This window comes from Aureococcus anophagefferens (genome assembly GCF_000186865.1).
Source record: "Aureococcus anophagefferens unplaced genomic scaffold AURANscaffold_2, whole genome shotgun sequence".
NCBI classification, from domain to species: domain Eukaryota; class Pelagophyceae; order Pelagomonadales; family Pelagomonadaceae; genus Aureococcus; species Aureococcus anophagefferens.
Window position 1 is genome coordinate 300,143 of NW_008705562.1, and position 13,150 is coordinate 313,292.

Below are 13,150 nucleotides of genomic sequence, written 5' to 3' on the forward strand. Positions count from 1 at the left end.
GCCGACGCGCGCGAGCGGCGCCGCGAGGTCGCCCGCGAGCCGCGCGCCCGCGCGCGAGGCCCCGCCGCCGCGCCACGTCGCGAGCGCGCGCGCGCTCCTGACGCGCTTCGCCGCCACCCGGAGCTCCGCGTCGCGCGCGAGGCGCAGGGCCGCGTCCGCGTACCGCGCCTCGAGCGACGCGCGCCACGCGTCGTCGCCGTCGTCCCGCGCGCGGCCGCTCGGCCGCGCGTCGAGGGCACCGCCGAGCTCCGCGAGGGCGGCGCTGCGCGAGGCCGCGCCCCAGGCGGCGACGTCGCCGTGGTCCAGGGACACGTCGAGGTCGCCGTCGTCGGGCGCGAACCAGCGGCGCGCGGCGGAGCGGCGCGTCCGCGGGCCGGCGGCGCAGGACGCGACGAGGAGCACGATGATGCGCGGTCGCATGATTCGACGTATGCGTCGCGTGGTGCGCGAACGCTCGGCGTATGCGTCGTCACGAGGCGCTGCTCTTTGCTGCACGTGTGAGGATGCGAACGCTTGGCGTATGCGTCGTCACGAGGCGCTGCGCTGCCTGTTGATGAGGGCCATCAGCCACGGTTTGGAAAGGCACGGCATGGTGCTGTGAGCGCAAACCCCGTATCCCACGCCAACGCCCCGGGGGCTGCGCATCGATAACAGCTTCCCGGCCGTCCGCCCGCGTCGTCCGTCTTGGACGCAATCGCGATGGCCGACGCGGCGGCGGCGGCGGAGGCGACGGATGACCTCGACGCGACGGCCGTGGCCGACGTGACGACGGCGCCGGAGCTCGACGACGGTGCGCCGGCGAACGACGGCGACGACGCCGGCGCCCTCGAGGAGCCGGCCCTGCTCAAGACGCGGTTCCGCCTCAGCGGCTTCGAGAACGAGAAGGACGAGAACCTCGTGCGGCTCGACAACCTCATGCGCTTCGTCTTCCCCGAGGGCCTGCAGCACCCGCTGTCGACGGGGCGGCTCTACGCGTTCGGCTTCTACGGCCCCCTCGACCGCAACGCGCAGCTGCGGAGCGGCCACAAGGGCCAGCACGTCGTGAGCCGCTGGGAGCTGGACACGATGTGCGCCCAGTTCGAGCGCGAGGACGTGCTCCAGGTCTACATCCTGCCGGGGCGGCCGCTCGCGGTGCTCAGCGAGCGGCAGCAGGACGAGCTCATCGCGCAGGCGGACCGGCGCATCAAGGCCCAGACGGGCAAGGGCCTCATGCCCCAGCTCCGGCGCGACGACGTCGCCGACATCTTCGACGACCTCGAGCGGTCCGACGACGGCCGCGTCCGGTTCCACGAGATGCAGCGCGCGATCATGGCCTTCCGCGAGGACCGCGTCGCGAAGCTCAAGGTCATGTACCCCAAGGTCACGCGCCGGGCCCCGGAGAAGAAGAGCGCGGCCGTGAGCTTCGAGGCGACGGCGGAGCGCCGCGGCAAGCGCCGGGGGCGCGTCTCGCCGGACGTCGCGCCCCCGGAGATGTTCCTGCGGAACAAGGGCATGAACAACAACGCCATCTCCGCCTACACGAACCGCCTCCTGTCGACGCGGGCCTACAAGATCTGCGACATCGAGAGCGGCAACTCCGCGGAGCTCACGTCGAACGTGCGCCTCATCCGCGAGAACCGGCCCGCGCGCGAGGTCGGCGACCCCTGGAACACGGTCTCCAAGCGGCCCCTCGAGGAGAAGGCGCGCCTCGCCATGCTCTGCACGCTCCGCGACCGCGCGCGGTCCGCGCAGCCCGCGCGGCCCTGGGAGCCCACGCGCGCGACGTGAGCGGCGGCTAACATATCCCGCCGGCGGGATATGTCAAACGCCGCTCGCCGGCGGGATATGTTACGGCCGCGTAACGCGCGGACTACGGCGGGCGGCGCGGCGCGGCGCGCCTCACGGGAGCTTGATGCCGTGGCCGCGGAGCAGGTCCTCGGCGCGCCGCTGGGAGTCCGCGATCTTCGGGATGAGCTCGCGCTCGACGAAGCTCGCGCGCGGGTTGCCCGTCTGGATGGAGGCGCCCGGCTCCTCCCAGAGGACCTTGTAGTGGAAGCGGAGCTTCGGCGCGACGTGCGTCGCGACGAGCGCGTCGAGCGCGCGACGGAGGTCGCCGTCGAGGGCCTCGAGCGCCGCCGCCGCGGACGCGCGGACGTCCGAGAAGACATCACGCCGGGCCGCCTGGTCCACGAGGCAGTCCGTGATGGCGGCCTTGGAGCCCTTGCCCTTGATCTGCGACGCCGCGTCGTAGCCGGGCACGAGCGCCGCGCGGACGCCGCCGGGCGAGTCGCGGAACGTCGAGGCCGAGTGCTCGAGCGCGCGCGCCTTCATCGCCCGGAGCTCCCGCGCGCAGGCGTTGGCGACGTCGCTCGTCGTGATGGACTCGACCTCGTCGAGCTTGGCGGCGACGCAGAGCGGCGCGAGCTCGCGGCGCAGCGTCGCCCGCTCCTCCGCCGCGGCCGCGCTAACGGCGCCCACCGCCGCGTCCAGCGCCGCGACGAGGTCCTCGTTCATCGACGCGGCCCACGCGCCGGCGACCTCCTCCTCGAAGACGCCCGACACGTCCCGGTTCCAGTCGATGGCGCCCGCCGACGGGCTCGAGAACTCGCCGCGCCTCTTGACGACGGCCTTCTGGCGCGCGGCGACGATGTTCGACCGGTCTCCGAGGAGCGCGCGCGCGCGAGCGTTCGCGTCCCCGCGCGTCGCGTCGAGTGTCCCGCGCAGCGCGCCGAAGCAGGCGGACACGCGGCTCGCGCCGTCGCGGACGGCGCCCCGCAGCGCCGCCGCGGCCGCGCCGCCGTCGCCCAGGCGCGCCTCGACCGCCGCGCGGACCTTGTCGGCGAGCTCCGCGGGCGGCGCCGCCGCCTCGGGCGCTGCGGACCCGACGAGCGCGCGGAGCTGCGTCAGCGCCGACGCGTGCCAGACGCTCAGCTGGGACGCCGTCTGCTCCACGCACCAGCGCCGCTTCAGCCAGCCGCGCCGCCGGAGGAGCTCCTGGAGCCGCGGCACGCCCGTCTCCTCGGCGGTCGAGAAGACGGGCGTGTCGCGGAGCGGCGCGTCCCCGTCGGCGAGGTCGAGGAATTGAGCGGCTGAGCAAACGTGGATCTCGGGCGCGCGGGCCGCGGCGCCGGCCTCGCGGAGCTTGGACGCGACGCTGGCCTTTATGGACGCGGCGACGTCGGACGACCGGCGCGACACGGCCGCGGAGAGGAGCTTCGTCCGCGCGGCGTCGCGGTCGCGCCGCGCGTCGGCGAGCTCGCGGAGGAGCTTGAGCGCGTCCATGGGTGCGACGTTCGGATCCTCGGACGCCGCCTCGAGCAGGGCGATCTGCTGCTCGAGGGCGTCGAAGCGCTCGCGCGCGGCGGCGACGCGCGGGTCGGTAGCGCGCTTCCGCGCGGCCTCGTGGGGGTTGATGTCCGCCTTCGTGACGACGACGACGATGGACGCGAGCTTGCCGTCGACGAGGGACTCGCGCAGCAGGGACTCGCCCAGGAACTCCTCGAGGATATCGTTCGTCTCCGCGCGCGTCGTCTCCAGGACGACGAGGAGCGTGTCGCATTCCGCGAAGCGGCTCCGGGCGACGTTCGACCGCGCCGCGTTCGCGTCGTTGAGGCCCGGGAGGTCGCAGAGCACGCAATGCCGCGTGAGGTCCGACTCGAAGGGGCCCTCGAGCTTGAAGTCGCGCACCGCGGCCCAGTACGAGGGCACGCCGGGCAGCGCCTTGGTGTACCTCTCCATCTGGGCCATCAGCGACTTCGCGTCGGCGCCGGACGTCGTGAACGGCGCGTCCGCGAGGATCGCGGCGAGCACCTCGCCCTTGGGATGCGCGGGGAGATCCTTCGCGCACGCGACCTTGACCCCGTAGACGGCCGTGAGCGTCTGCGCGGCGACGAGCGCGGCGGCCCTCGCGTCGCCGTCGGCGTCGGCCGCGTCGCCCTCCTCCAGGTCCGCCTTGAGCCGCGCTTCCTGCGCCGCCCACTCGCGGGGCTTGAGCAGCGTCGCCGTCGCCCGGAAGTTCGCCATCTCGCCGTTCCCGACGACGTCGACGGCGGCCGCCGTGCACGCGCCCTTGTCGTCCGTCGGCAGCAGGCCCCGCGAGTTCATGACGGCGTTGAGCAGCGTGCTCTTGCCGTGGCCCTGCTGGCCGACGACGCCGACCTTGAGGCGGGGCAGCCGCGACGCCGCGTCGACCTCCTGCTTCCGCCGCCGCCAGTCCGACCGGAGCGCCTCGACCTGCGGCCCGTCGCCGAGCGCCGCGAGGCCGCCGTCGAGCGCCTCGCGGAGCGACGACGCGAGGCGGCGCGCGGCGACGGCGAACGCCTTCGGGTCCGACGTCGCCTCGCGGCGCACGCGGTCGTCCTCCTCGAGCTCCTCGAGCCGCCCCCTGATGCGGCCCAGCTCGCCGCGCGACGCCTCCGCCACCGCCGCGAGCCGCGCGGCGAACGCGTCCGCGGCCGCGGCCCAGGCGACGATCGCGGCCGCGCCGCCGCACGAGGCGGACACCGCGGCGCCGTCGAAAACCATCCGCTCGGCCTCCTCGCCGAGGCGACCCAGCGGCTCGTGGGCGAGCTCGTCGTAGCGCCGGAGCTCCTCCTTGCACTCGTCGACGGACGTCGCCTCGTCGAGCGCGAGCGCCGGCAGCTCCCCGAGCCTGGGCAGCAAAAGGGTGATTCAACGTAGCTTCAACATGAGTGTTCCGCGCGCGCGCGTTCCGACAAAAGCATCCACGCTGCGAGACCGTCCCGAGAGATGATCGCTCGTCCAAAAATCAGCCGAAACGAGTGGGAAATGGCCGAGATATGAGCCTTCGAAGTTGGGAATTTCGCTCTCTTTTGCTGCCCTGCCCCGAGCGACTCGAAGGACGCCTCGAGCGCCGCGAGGCGCGGCCCGAGGTCGCCGGCGACGGCCCGCAGGGCCCGCACGCCGCGCGCCGTCGCGTCGGTCGCCGCGACGTCGTCGCCGCCGTCGATCGCGCGCGTCCAATGCCGCCGCCGTTCGGCGAGCGGGTCGTGGCGCGCGCGGAGGGTCGCCGCCTCCGCGTGCCCCCAGCGCTCGAGGTCCTCGAGCGGCTGGCTCACGTCCTTCCGAGCTTCCTCGGCGATCAGCGCCGCGCCTTCTTCGAACGCCGGCGCGTCGAGCCGGTCGAGCGCGGACGCGACCGCGTTCGTCGTCTCGTGCCATCGGTCGAGGACCGCGCCGATCTCGGCCGCGATCGCGTCGCGCCTCCGCCAGGTCGGGAGCTCCTGCTCCCGGAGTCTCGCCATCATATCACATACCGCGCCGGCTGTTTTGTCCAACGCGGCGAGCGCGGAGGCCCAGCTCGCTGTCATCTCGGCGGCGCCGGGGTGACCCTCGGGGAGCGACGCGTCGAGGACGGAGCTGCTTTTGGCGGCGGCGAGGCGCGTCGCGCACTCGGTCAGCACCGTCATCGCGTCCTCGACGTCGCCGGCGGTGGCGAACACAGGCGTCGAGGGAATCGCCGCGGCCTTCACCTCGGCTCGGAGCGCCGCCAGCCGTTGGCCGTAGACCGCGAGCGCGCGCTCCGCCGCCGTCGCTTCCGCGAGGCGCGCCTCGAGCGCGGCCAGGGCGCTTCGCGCCTCCGCGGTGTCGGCCGCGGCCGCGTCGCGTCGCCGTTCGGCCGTCGTCACGAAATCGAGATCGCTCCGCACGACGTCTCGCTCGAACGCCTCGGAGCCGTCTCCCGCGCGCTCGGCGAAACCCGAGAGGAGCGCCGCCGCGGCGTCGCGCGCGTCGCGGAGGGCCTCCGACGCCCAGCACTCGGGGCCCGGCGCGCGTATCGCCTCGAGCGCGGCCGCGGCGGTCTTCGCCTCGCGCGCGGCCGCCTCGACGACGGTCTCCGCCGCTCGCTCGAGGCCGGCGAGTTCTTTCTCCGCGCGGGAAAAGAAGGTGATCGACGCGTCGACGCTCTTCGTCGCGGCGTCCAGGGACGCCTCGGCGTCGAGCAATGTGCGAGTCGCGGCTTCGGCCGCCGGGTGGCCGTGGCGCTGGAGTTGGGCGACGCCCGCCTTGGCCGCGGCGAGGCGCGATCCCGCGTAGCCGCCCCCCTCCTTGACCGCCTCCGCCTTCTTGACTCGCTCGGCCGCGTCGCGCGCCGACGTCACAGCCGCGCCCCGCTCCAAAGCGACGACCTCCGCCTCCACGCCTTCTACGGCGCGGGCCGCGTCCCGGACCGCGGCCTCGTCGCCCACGAGCGTCGAGAGCGTCGTCTTCCACAGGATGAGCGCCTCCGCCGAGACCTTCGCGTCGTCCGCGCGCGCCGCGGCGGCGGCCGCCGCCGCCTCGAGGACCTCGCGCTCCGGGTGCACGCCGAGGTCTGCGTCGCCCCGCAGCGCGTCGTCCACCGCCGACGCGAGGACGGTCGCGAGCTCCGAGGCCTCGTGCGCCGTGACGTTGACGGCCGAGGCGTCGAAGCGCGCCGCGTCGGACGCGGCCGCGGCGAAGGGCGCAACGAGGCGCGCGAGCGCTTCTTCGCGGGCGACCGCCCGTTGGATCCGCGCCGTTCGCGCCGCGACCGCCGCCGCCGCGCGGGACGCGAGCCGACCGCGCGCGGCGACGGCCGCCTCGGCCGTCGCGGCGGCGGCGAGGTCCTCCGCGGCGGGCGCGTCGTCGTCGTCGTCCCAGGCCTCGCCCGCGGCCGCGGCGTCGGCGCGCGCGAGCTCGAGCCGAGCCGCGTCGGCGGCGGGGGCCAGGGCCTCCCGGAGGCCGCGCACCGCGGCCCCGAGGTCCCCCGCGAGCGCCGCGAGCGCGGACTCGTCCCACGACGTCTCCGCGCGCGCCGCCGCGCGCGACGCGTCTCGGAGCGGGCCCCGCGCGGCCGCGATCGCCTCCCGCCGCGCTCGTCGCGCCTCGCGGACGGACGCGACGTACGCGCCGAGCGCGGACGTCACGTCGTCGCGCAGCGCGGCCGCTTCGCCGGCGACGGCCGCGTCGGCCCCGTCGGCGGAAATCGCCGCGAGCGCGGCCAGCAGGCCCGCGCCGTCGACGGCCGGGTCCGCGGGCCTCGCGGCGCGGCCGACGACGAGGGCGGCCGCGACGGCCGCGGCGGCCGCGAGGCGGTCCGCGGCGGCGTCCGCTCGGTCCTCGCGCGTCTTGCGGCGCGCTCCGAGGCCGAGGGCCTCGTTCCACGCGTCGACGCGCGCGCGCGCCTCCCGGCCGTACACGCTCCGCTCGTCGACGATCAGCCCGGACGAGACCGCGTCGTAGGTCCTCGGCTCGTCGAGGATGCGCTCGTAGAATACGACGTCGCACTGCACCGCGGCCAAGGTCGCGGACGTCGCGTCGTCGCCGCTCGGGCGCGCGATGGCGCGCGCGAGGCCGTCGAGGGCGCCGAGCTCCGGCCGGGCCTCGGCGTCGGCCAGCGCCGCCGCCGCCGCGAGGAGCGCGTCGTGCCGCGTCGCGTCCCAGCGCCGCGCGGTCGCCGCCATGCCCGCGACGGCCTCGTGGTGCGACTTGAGGCCGCTCGCGTGCCGCACGAGGCGCTCGCCGACCGCGCGCGCGCGGTCGACGAGATCGTTCCGGGCCTCGGCGCGGCGCGCGGGCAGCGCGGCGATGGCCTCCTGCCGGGCCCCGAGGCCCACGATGTGCGGCACCGCCGCGACCGACAGCGTCTCGAATCGCGCGGCCGCTTCGTCGAGCGTCGCCGCGGCGCGCCAGTCTCGCGGCGCGGACACCGCGGCCTCCGCGTCGCGCGCCCACGCCTCGGCGGCCTCCAACGACGCGGACGATGCCTCGATCGCCGCGTCGACCTCGAGCTCCTCGGCGACGCGCGCCCGCGCGGCTTCGAAGGCGCCGGCGTGCTTCTCGAGAGCCGCCCAGACCGCGGCCGGCGAGTCGTCGTCTTCGTCGCGCTCGGAGAACGACGACGCCGCCGACTCGCGGCGCGAGTCCCCGGGGGCCTCGAGGATCGCGGCGACGGCACCTTCCGCGCCGGCGAGGTCCGCGCGCAGGAGGTCCATCTGCGCCGGGAGGCGGGGTTCCACCGCGCCAAACGCTTCGGCGCGCGCGGCGTCGAGCCGCTCCGCGAGCGCCGCGCCGGAGACGTCCTCGTCGTCCGCGGGCCAGGCCGGCGCGACGACGCGCCGCGCCCTCGAGCACGCGGCCACGAACTGCCGCAGCGAGCGCGCGTGGTCGTCGAGGAGCACGCCGTATTCGACCTCGACCGCCGCGGGGTCGTCGGCCGCGGCCACCGCCGCGCACGCGGCCCGGAGCGCGGCGCGCGACGCCGCGTCCGCCTGCTCGAGAGCCCGCGCCACCGCCGCGGCCTCGTTCGCCGCGGCCTCGTTCGCCGCGGCCTCGTTCGCTGCGGCCTCGTTCGCCGCGGCCTCGTTCGCCGCGGTCTCCGCCGCCGCGGCCTCGTTCGCCGCGGCCTCGTTCGCCGCGGCCTCGTTCGCCGCGGCCTCGTTCGCCGCGGCCTCGTTCGCCGCGGCCTCGTTCGCCTCCGCCTCTTTCGCCTCCGCCGCCGCCGCGGTCTCCGCCGCCGCCCTCGCCCCGGCGATCCGCTTGGCCTGGTCCACCGCGGCCTGCTCCGCGGCGGCGGCCTCCTCCGCCGCCGCGACGACGTCCGCCGTCGCCGCCTCCGCGGCGGGCGCCGCGGCCTCGCGCGCCGGGATGTCCTCGAGGACCTCGACGAGGAGGCGCCGCCGCTTGCGCGCGTTGCCGTACTCCTCTTCGCGGTCGCGCTGCCGCTTGAGCGCCACGTAGGCCAGGTCCTGGACGATCATGCGCGGCGGCCCGTTTCGCATCTTCCGGGCGCCGTCCGCGACGACGTCCAGCAAATTCTCATCCTCGTCTACGGCGCCGAGGCCGTCGATGAACACATGGTACGACGCGGGCATCACGTCCGGGAACTTGGCCGCGAGGAGCGCTCGCGCGTCGCGCACGGTCGACGGCGCGGCGACCTTGATGTAGCCGACGAGATGCTCTGCGCGGTTCAGCGCCACTGCGACTCGCTCGGTCATGGCTTCGGACGGGGCAGCCATAATCCGAATCAAATTACCAACGGATTGAAGTCGTTCTTTCCGTACTGTTGTACGCAGAGCATGAGCCAGCCCAGTGTCGTAATTCGGAGCCAGCGCGTCGAGCGGCGGCAACCCCATTGAGTGCTCAAGGAGCCCAGCGACGATGGACCAGCCCGCGGCGCGCGACGCTCGAGCGGCGGCGACGATGGAGCAGCCCGCGGCGCGCGACGCTCGAGCGGCGGCGACGATGGAGCAGCCCGCGGCGCGCGACGCTCTCGGCGGCGACGGCGACGCGCCGTCGAGCGCCTCGCCGATGGACGTCGAGGCCGAGGCGTGCCTGACCCAGCGCTCGAGCGCGACGCACCTGACCCAGCGCTCGAGCGCGACGCTGCGCGTCCTGTCGCGCCGGCGCCGGCGGATCGCGTCGTCGACGTCGTGAGACCTGGTCGTGTGCGCCGTCATCGTCGTCGGCGCGCTGCTGAGCTACGGCCTCCGCGTCTGGACCGACGCCGGCAACCCCGTCGGCGGCCGCGACGCCTGCGCGCGGGAGGCCGCGGAGCTCTCGGGCGACGTGCTCGACACGGGCGTGTCCGCGTGCCACCTCCGCGACGAGATCCTCGTGCGGAAGCGCTGGTACGACGGCGCCGTCACGTGGTTCGACATGCAGGTCTCGGCCGCCGCGCTGCGGCCGGCCCGGGGCCAGGCCGCGGCGATCTACGCCACGCAGCGCGTCGTCTTCGGCTTCGTCTCCGTGCTGGCGAACTGCCGCGTGCTCTTCTTCCACTACTCCGCGGGCCCCAGCGTCCTGTGGCCGTGACGACTTTCGAGAGATTTCGGCCGGGGAAACGACGAAACATCGTTACCGTCGTGCTCGGTAGGTGGACCCGCACCCGAAGTTCACGGTCGACGCGCGGAGCCGCGCCGTGATCCGCGCGCACGTCGCCGCGGGCAGCGTCGAGGTCGCGCTGCCCCTCGTGGCCTTCCTGACGTCCGACGAGGCGCTCGGGCGCGGCGCGATGTGGGCCACGCTCGCCGCCGAGGTCGTCCACGCGTCGACGGCCGCGGCGCTCACGCCGGACGTCTTCGGCACGAAGACGATCATGGTGCCCGCCTACGCCGTCGTCGTGGCCATCAAGGTCCTCCTCGCGTAGACCCGGCGTTCGTCTTCGCGCGCGCGCGACTCGCGCGGCGCTCGTAGGTGCGGCCTCCTCGCGGCGCTCGTGCACGACCGGGCCGCCGTGTCCGGCCGCGCGGCCTACAAGGACGAGGTCGAGTGGCTCTCGGCGTCCTGTGGCGGTGACGATTTTCGAGAGATTTTGACCGGAAAAACGAAGAGACATCGTGACCGGCATGCTTGGGAGGTGGCTCTGGGCCCTGTGGAGCGCGCACAACACCTACGCGTACGTGCGGCTCTGGTACGCGTTCCTCGCGCGCATCGACAGCCTCCAGAGCCACCTCTACAGCGTCGCGATCCTGCTCGCGGGCGCGACGGCCGGCGGCCAGGCCGTCGGCTTCGTCTTCGTGCCGCTGCTCGTGGCCGCGTGCTACGTCTACCAGGCGTGGCTCCACCGGTCGGCCAAGGGGCTTTTGGACCGCCTCGAGGCCATCGAGGCCAAGGCGAAGCGCCGGGGCTTCGCGACCGCCGCGGAGCTCGAGGCCGAGGCCGCGGACCTGCGCCTCGCGCTCCTCGACCGCGCGCTGTCCTTCGAGGAGAACTCGCGCCTCTTCCTCATCCAGAGCGGCGACCAGATATCCTACGTGCGCGAGCTCCTCGAGCGCCGGGGCCTCGACGCCGACGACGCGGCGCTCCGCGCCGCGGACGTGGCCCCGCGGACGCGCGCGGACGTCGTCTACGAGCTCGCGGCGTCCCAGAGCTACCTCGAGTGCGACCGCGACGTCAACGGCGCGGAGCTCCTGCTCTTCTTCGCGCACTTCGGCATGCGCGTGCCGCAGGTCGCGGCGATCCTGCGGACGAAGATCACGAGGCACCCGGACGGGAGCGAGACCGTGTCGCGCGACGTCTTCTTCGACGCCTTCGAGGTCTTCTGGACCTACGTCTTCGCCCAGCTCCTCGAGCTCTACCGCGCGGCGACGCTGTCGACGCGGCACACGCTCAACGAGCTCCTCGCGCGCCACGACCGGCGCTCGGACGGCTGCCCCTTCAAGGCGGCACCGAGCCCGCGCGACGCCGACGCCGCGGTCGCGCGCCTCGCGGCGTCGCCGCCGGCGGGCGCCGCGTCCGCGGTCTGGGCGTCGAAGCGGTCCCTCCTCTCCGCGCGCGCCGCGTCGCCCGCGAGTAGCGCCGCGGCGCCGTCGTTCGTCGACCCCCGCGCCGCGCTCCGCGTCGCGAACGTGCAGATCCACATGGACTCCTGGGTCTCCGCGCGCCACCTCGACCTCGAAGCGCGCGCGTAACCGCGTCGTCCGCGCTACGACTCGGCGCGGCCCGCGTGGACCCCGGGGTCTCCGCGCGCCCGTGTTACGACTCGGCGCGGCGGACGAGCGCGCGGACGGCGTCCGGGTCCGCCGAGGCCGCGACGCACGCGGCGACGATGAGCGCGCCGCCCGCGGCGTCGAGGGGCGAGAGGGGCTCGGCGATGAGGAGCGCGGCGAAGAGCGCGGCCCAGAGGGGCTCCGTCGCGAGGAGGACGGACGCCTCGGCGGAGGAGACGCGGCCGAGGGCCGTCGTCTCCGCGACGCGATTCGCGGCCGTCGTCGCGAGGCCCGTCCACGCGGCCGCGAGCGCGACGGTCCGCAGGGCCGGGTCGAGGAAGAGGCCCGGCAGGGCGAAGGACGCGCTCCGGCCGTCGAGGAGCCAGCCGGAGCCCGCGAGGCCGTCCCACGCGGCCCAGAGAGCGGACGCCGCGGCGACGACGGAGACCTGGCACGCCGTGATGGGCAGCGCCTGCGTCGGCTCCTCGGCCATCATCTTCTCCGTGAGGAAGAAGGACGTGCCGAAGCCCACGGCCTGGAGCATGGCGAGCCCGTCGCCGACGGAGAGCAGGCCCGTCGCCGCGCCGCCGCCGGCCGCGAACGCGCCGGGCAGCTCGAGGAGGCCGACGCCGAGGAGGCAGAGCGCGCCCGCGAGCCAGACCTGGGGCGCGTCGCGCGGCCCTAAATCCCGGCGCCCGTCGACGACGTAGCCCAGCGCCGGGCAGACGACGACGGTGAGCGCGCCGAGGAACGCCACCGTCGACGCCTGCTCCGTGACGAGCGCCGCGCTCTGCGTGACGTAGCCCAGCGTCGTGAACGCGCCGCAGACCAGGGCCGGTGTCGCCAGTTTCGGCTCGAGGCGCAGGAGCCAGGGGCTCAGGGCCGCGGCGGCGAGCACGAAGCGCGCGGACGTCGACGCGGACGCGGGCAGCGCGTCGTTCATGAGCCGGCCGAGCGCAAAGTTCGTGCCGTAGAGCACGGACGACCCGAGGAGCAGCGCCTTCGGCCAGAGCACGACGGCCTCCTCCTCCTCCGGCTCCTCGACGACGCAGATGCCCCGCGCGCAGACGACGTCGGGCACCGGCGACAGGTCGATGAGCGTCGCCTCCTCCAGCGCCTCGTCGACGACCAAACGTCGGAGCCGCGCGGTCGCCGGGGCCGCCGGCGCGACGAATCCACGCGCGACGCCGAGGAGCACGAGAAACACCGCCGGGCGCATCCTCGTGCTTGCAACAGGCCTTGCCTCAGGCCTTGCCGCGATCTATTCAGCGCGTGGCGCTTGTTGAAGTCTGCCGGTTCTTAGCAACGCTTGCAAGGCTGCCCCCGATGGACTTCATCAGCACGCTCGTGTGCGCCGCCGCGGCGCCGGCCCCGGTCGACGAGGGCTGGTACGTCGTCGACGCCCGCGCGCCGGTCGTCGCGCGGCCCGGCGGCGACGCGACGGGCGCGTTTCTCGCCGCCGGCGAGCGCGTCTTCGTCGTCGAGTCCGAGGTCGCCGGCGCCGGCGCCTACGCGCGCCTCTTCCGGGGCGGCTGGGTCGACGCGTCGGGCCTGCGGGCCGCGCCGGCGCCGGGGTCGTCGTCGTCGGCCAAGGGGCGGCCCAACGCCGAGGCCTTCGCGACGGATTTGGACGACGAGGTCTCGCCGGACATGGCCGCGCTCGTGCGGACGTGCAGCATCGGCTCGCCCCCGGGCTTCCTCGACGGCTACGACGGGCCGTCGGGCGCCGGCTGGTACGCCGCGCGCGAGGCGACGCCGGT

General features: G+C 75.1%; 1 protein-coding gene across 1 annotated transcript; it reads left to right on the top strand.

The window, feature by feature from the left end:
* Nucleotides 1-9,707: 9,707 nt before the first annotated feature.
* On the top strand, nucleotides 9,708-11,368 carry AURANDRAFT_70648 (hypothetical protein; the record flags this gene model as incomplete). Its single annotated transcript, XM_009034697.1, has 3 exons — nucleotides 9,708-9,747; nucleotides 9,836-10,104; nucleotides 10,156-11,368. The coding sequence occupies 2 exons, from the start codon at nucleotides 9,974-9,976 to the stop codon at nucleotides 11,255-11,257; spliced, it is 1,233 nt and encodes a 410-aa protein (XP_009032945.1).
* Between the last annotated feature and the right edge of the window lie 1,782 nt (nucleotides 11,369-13,150).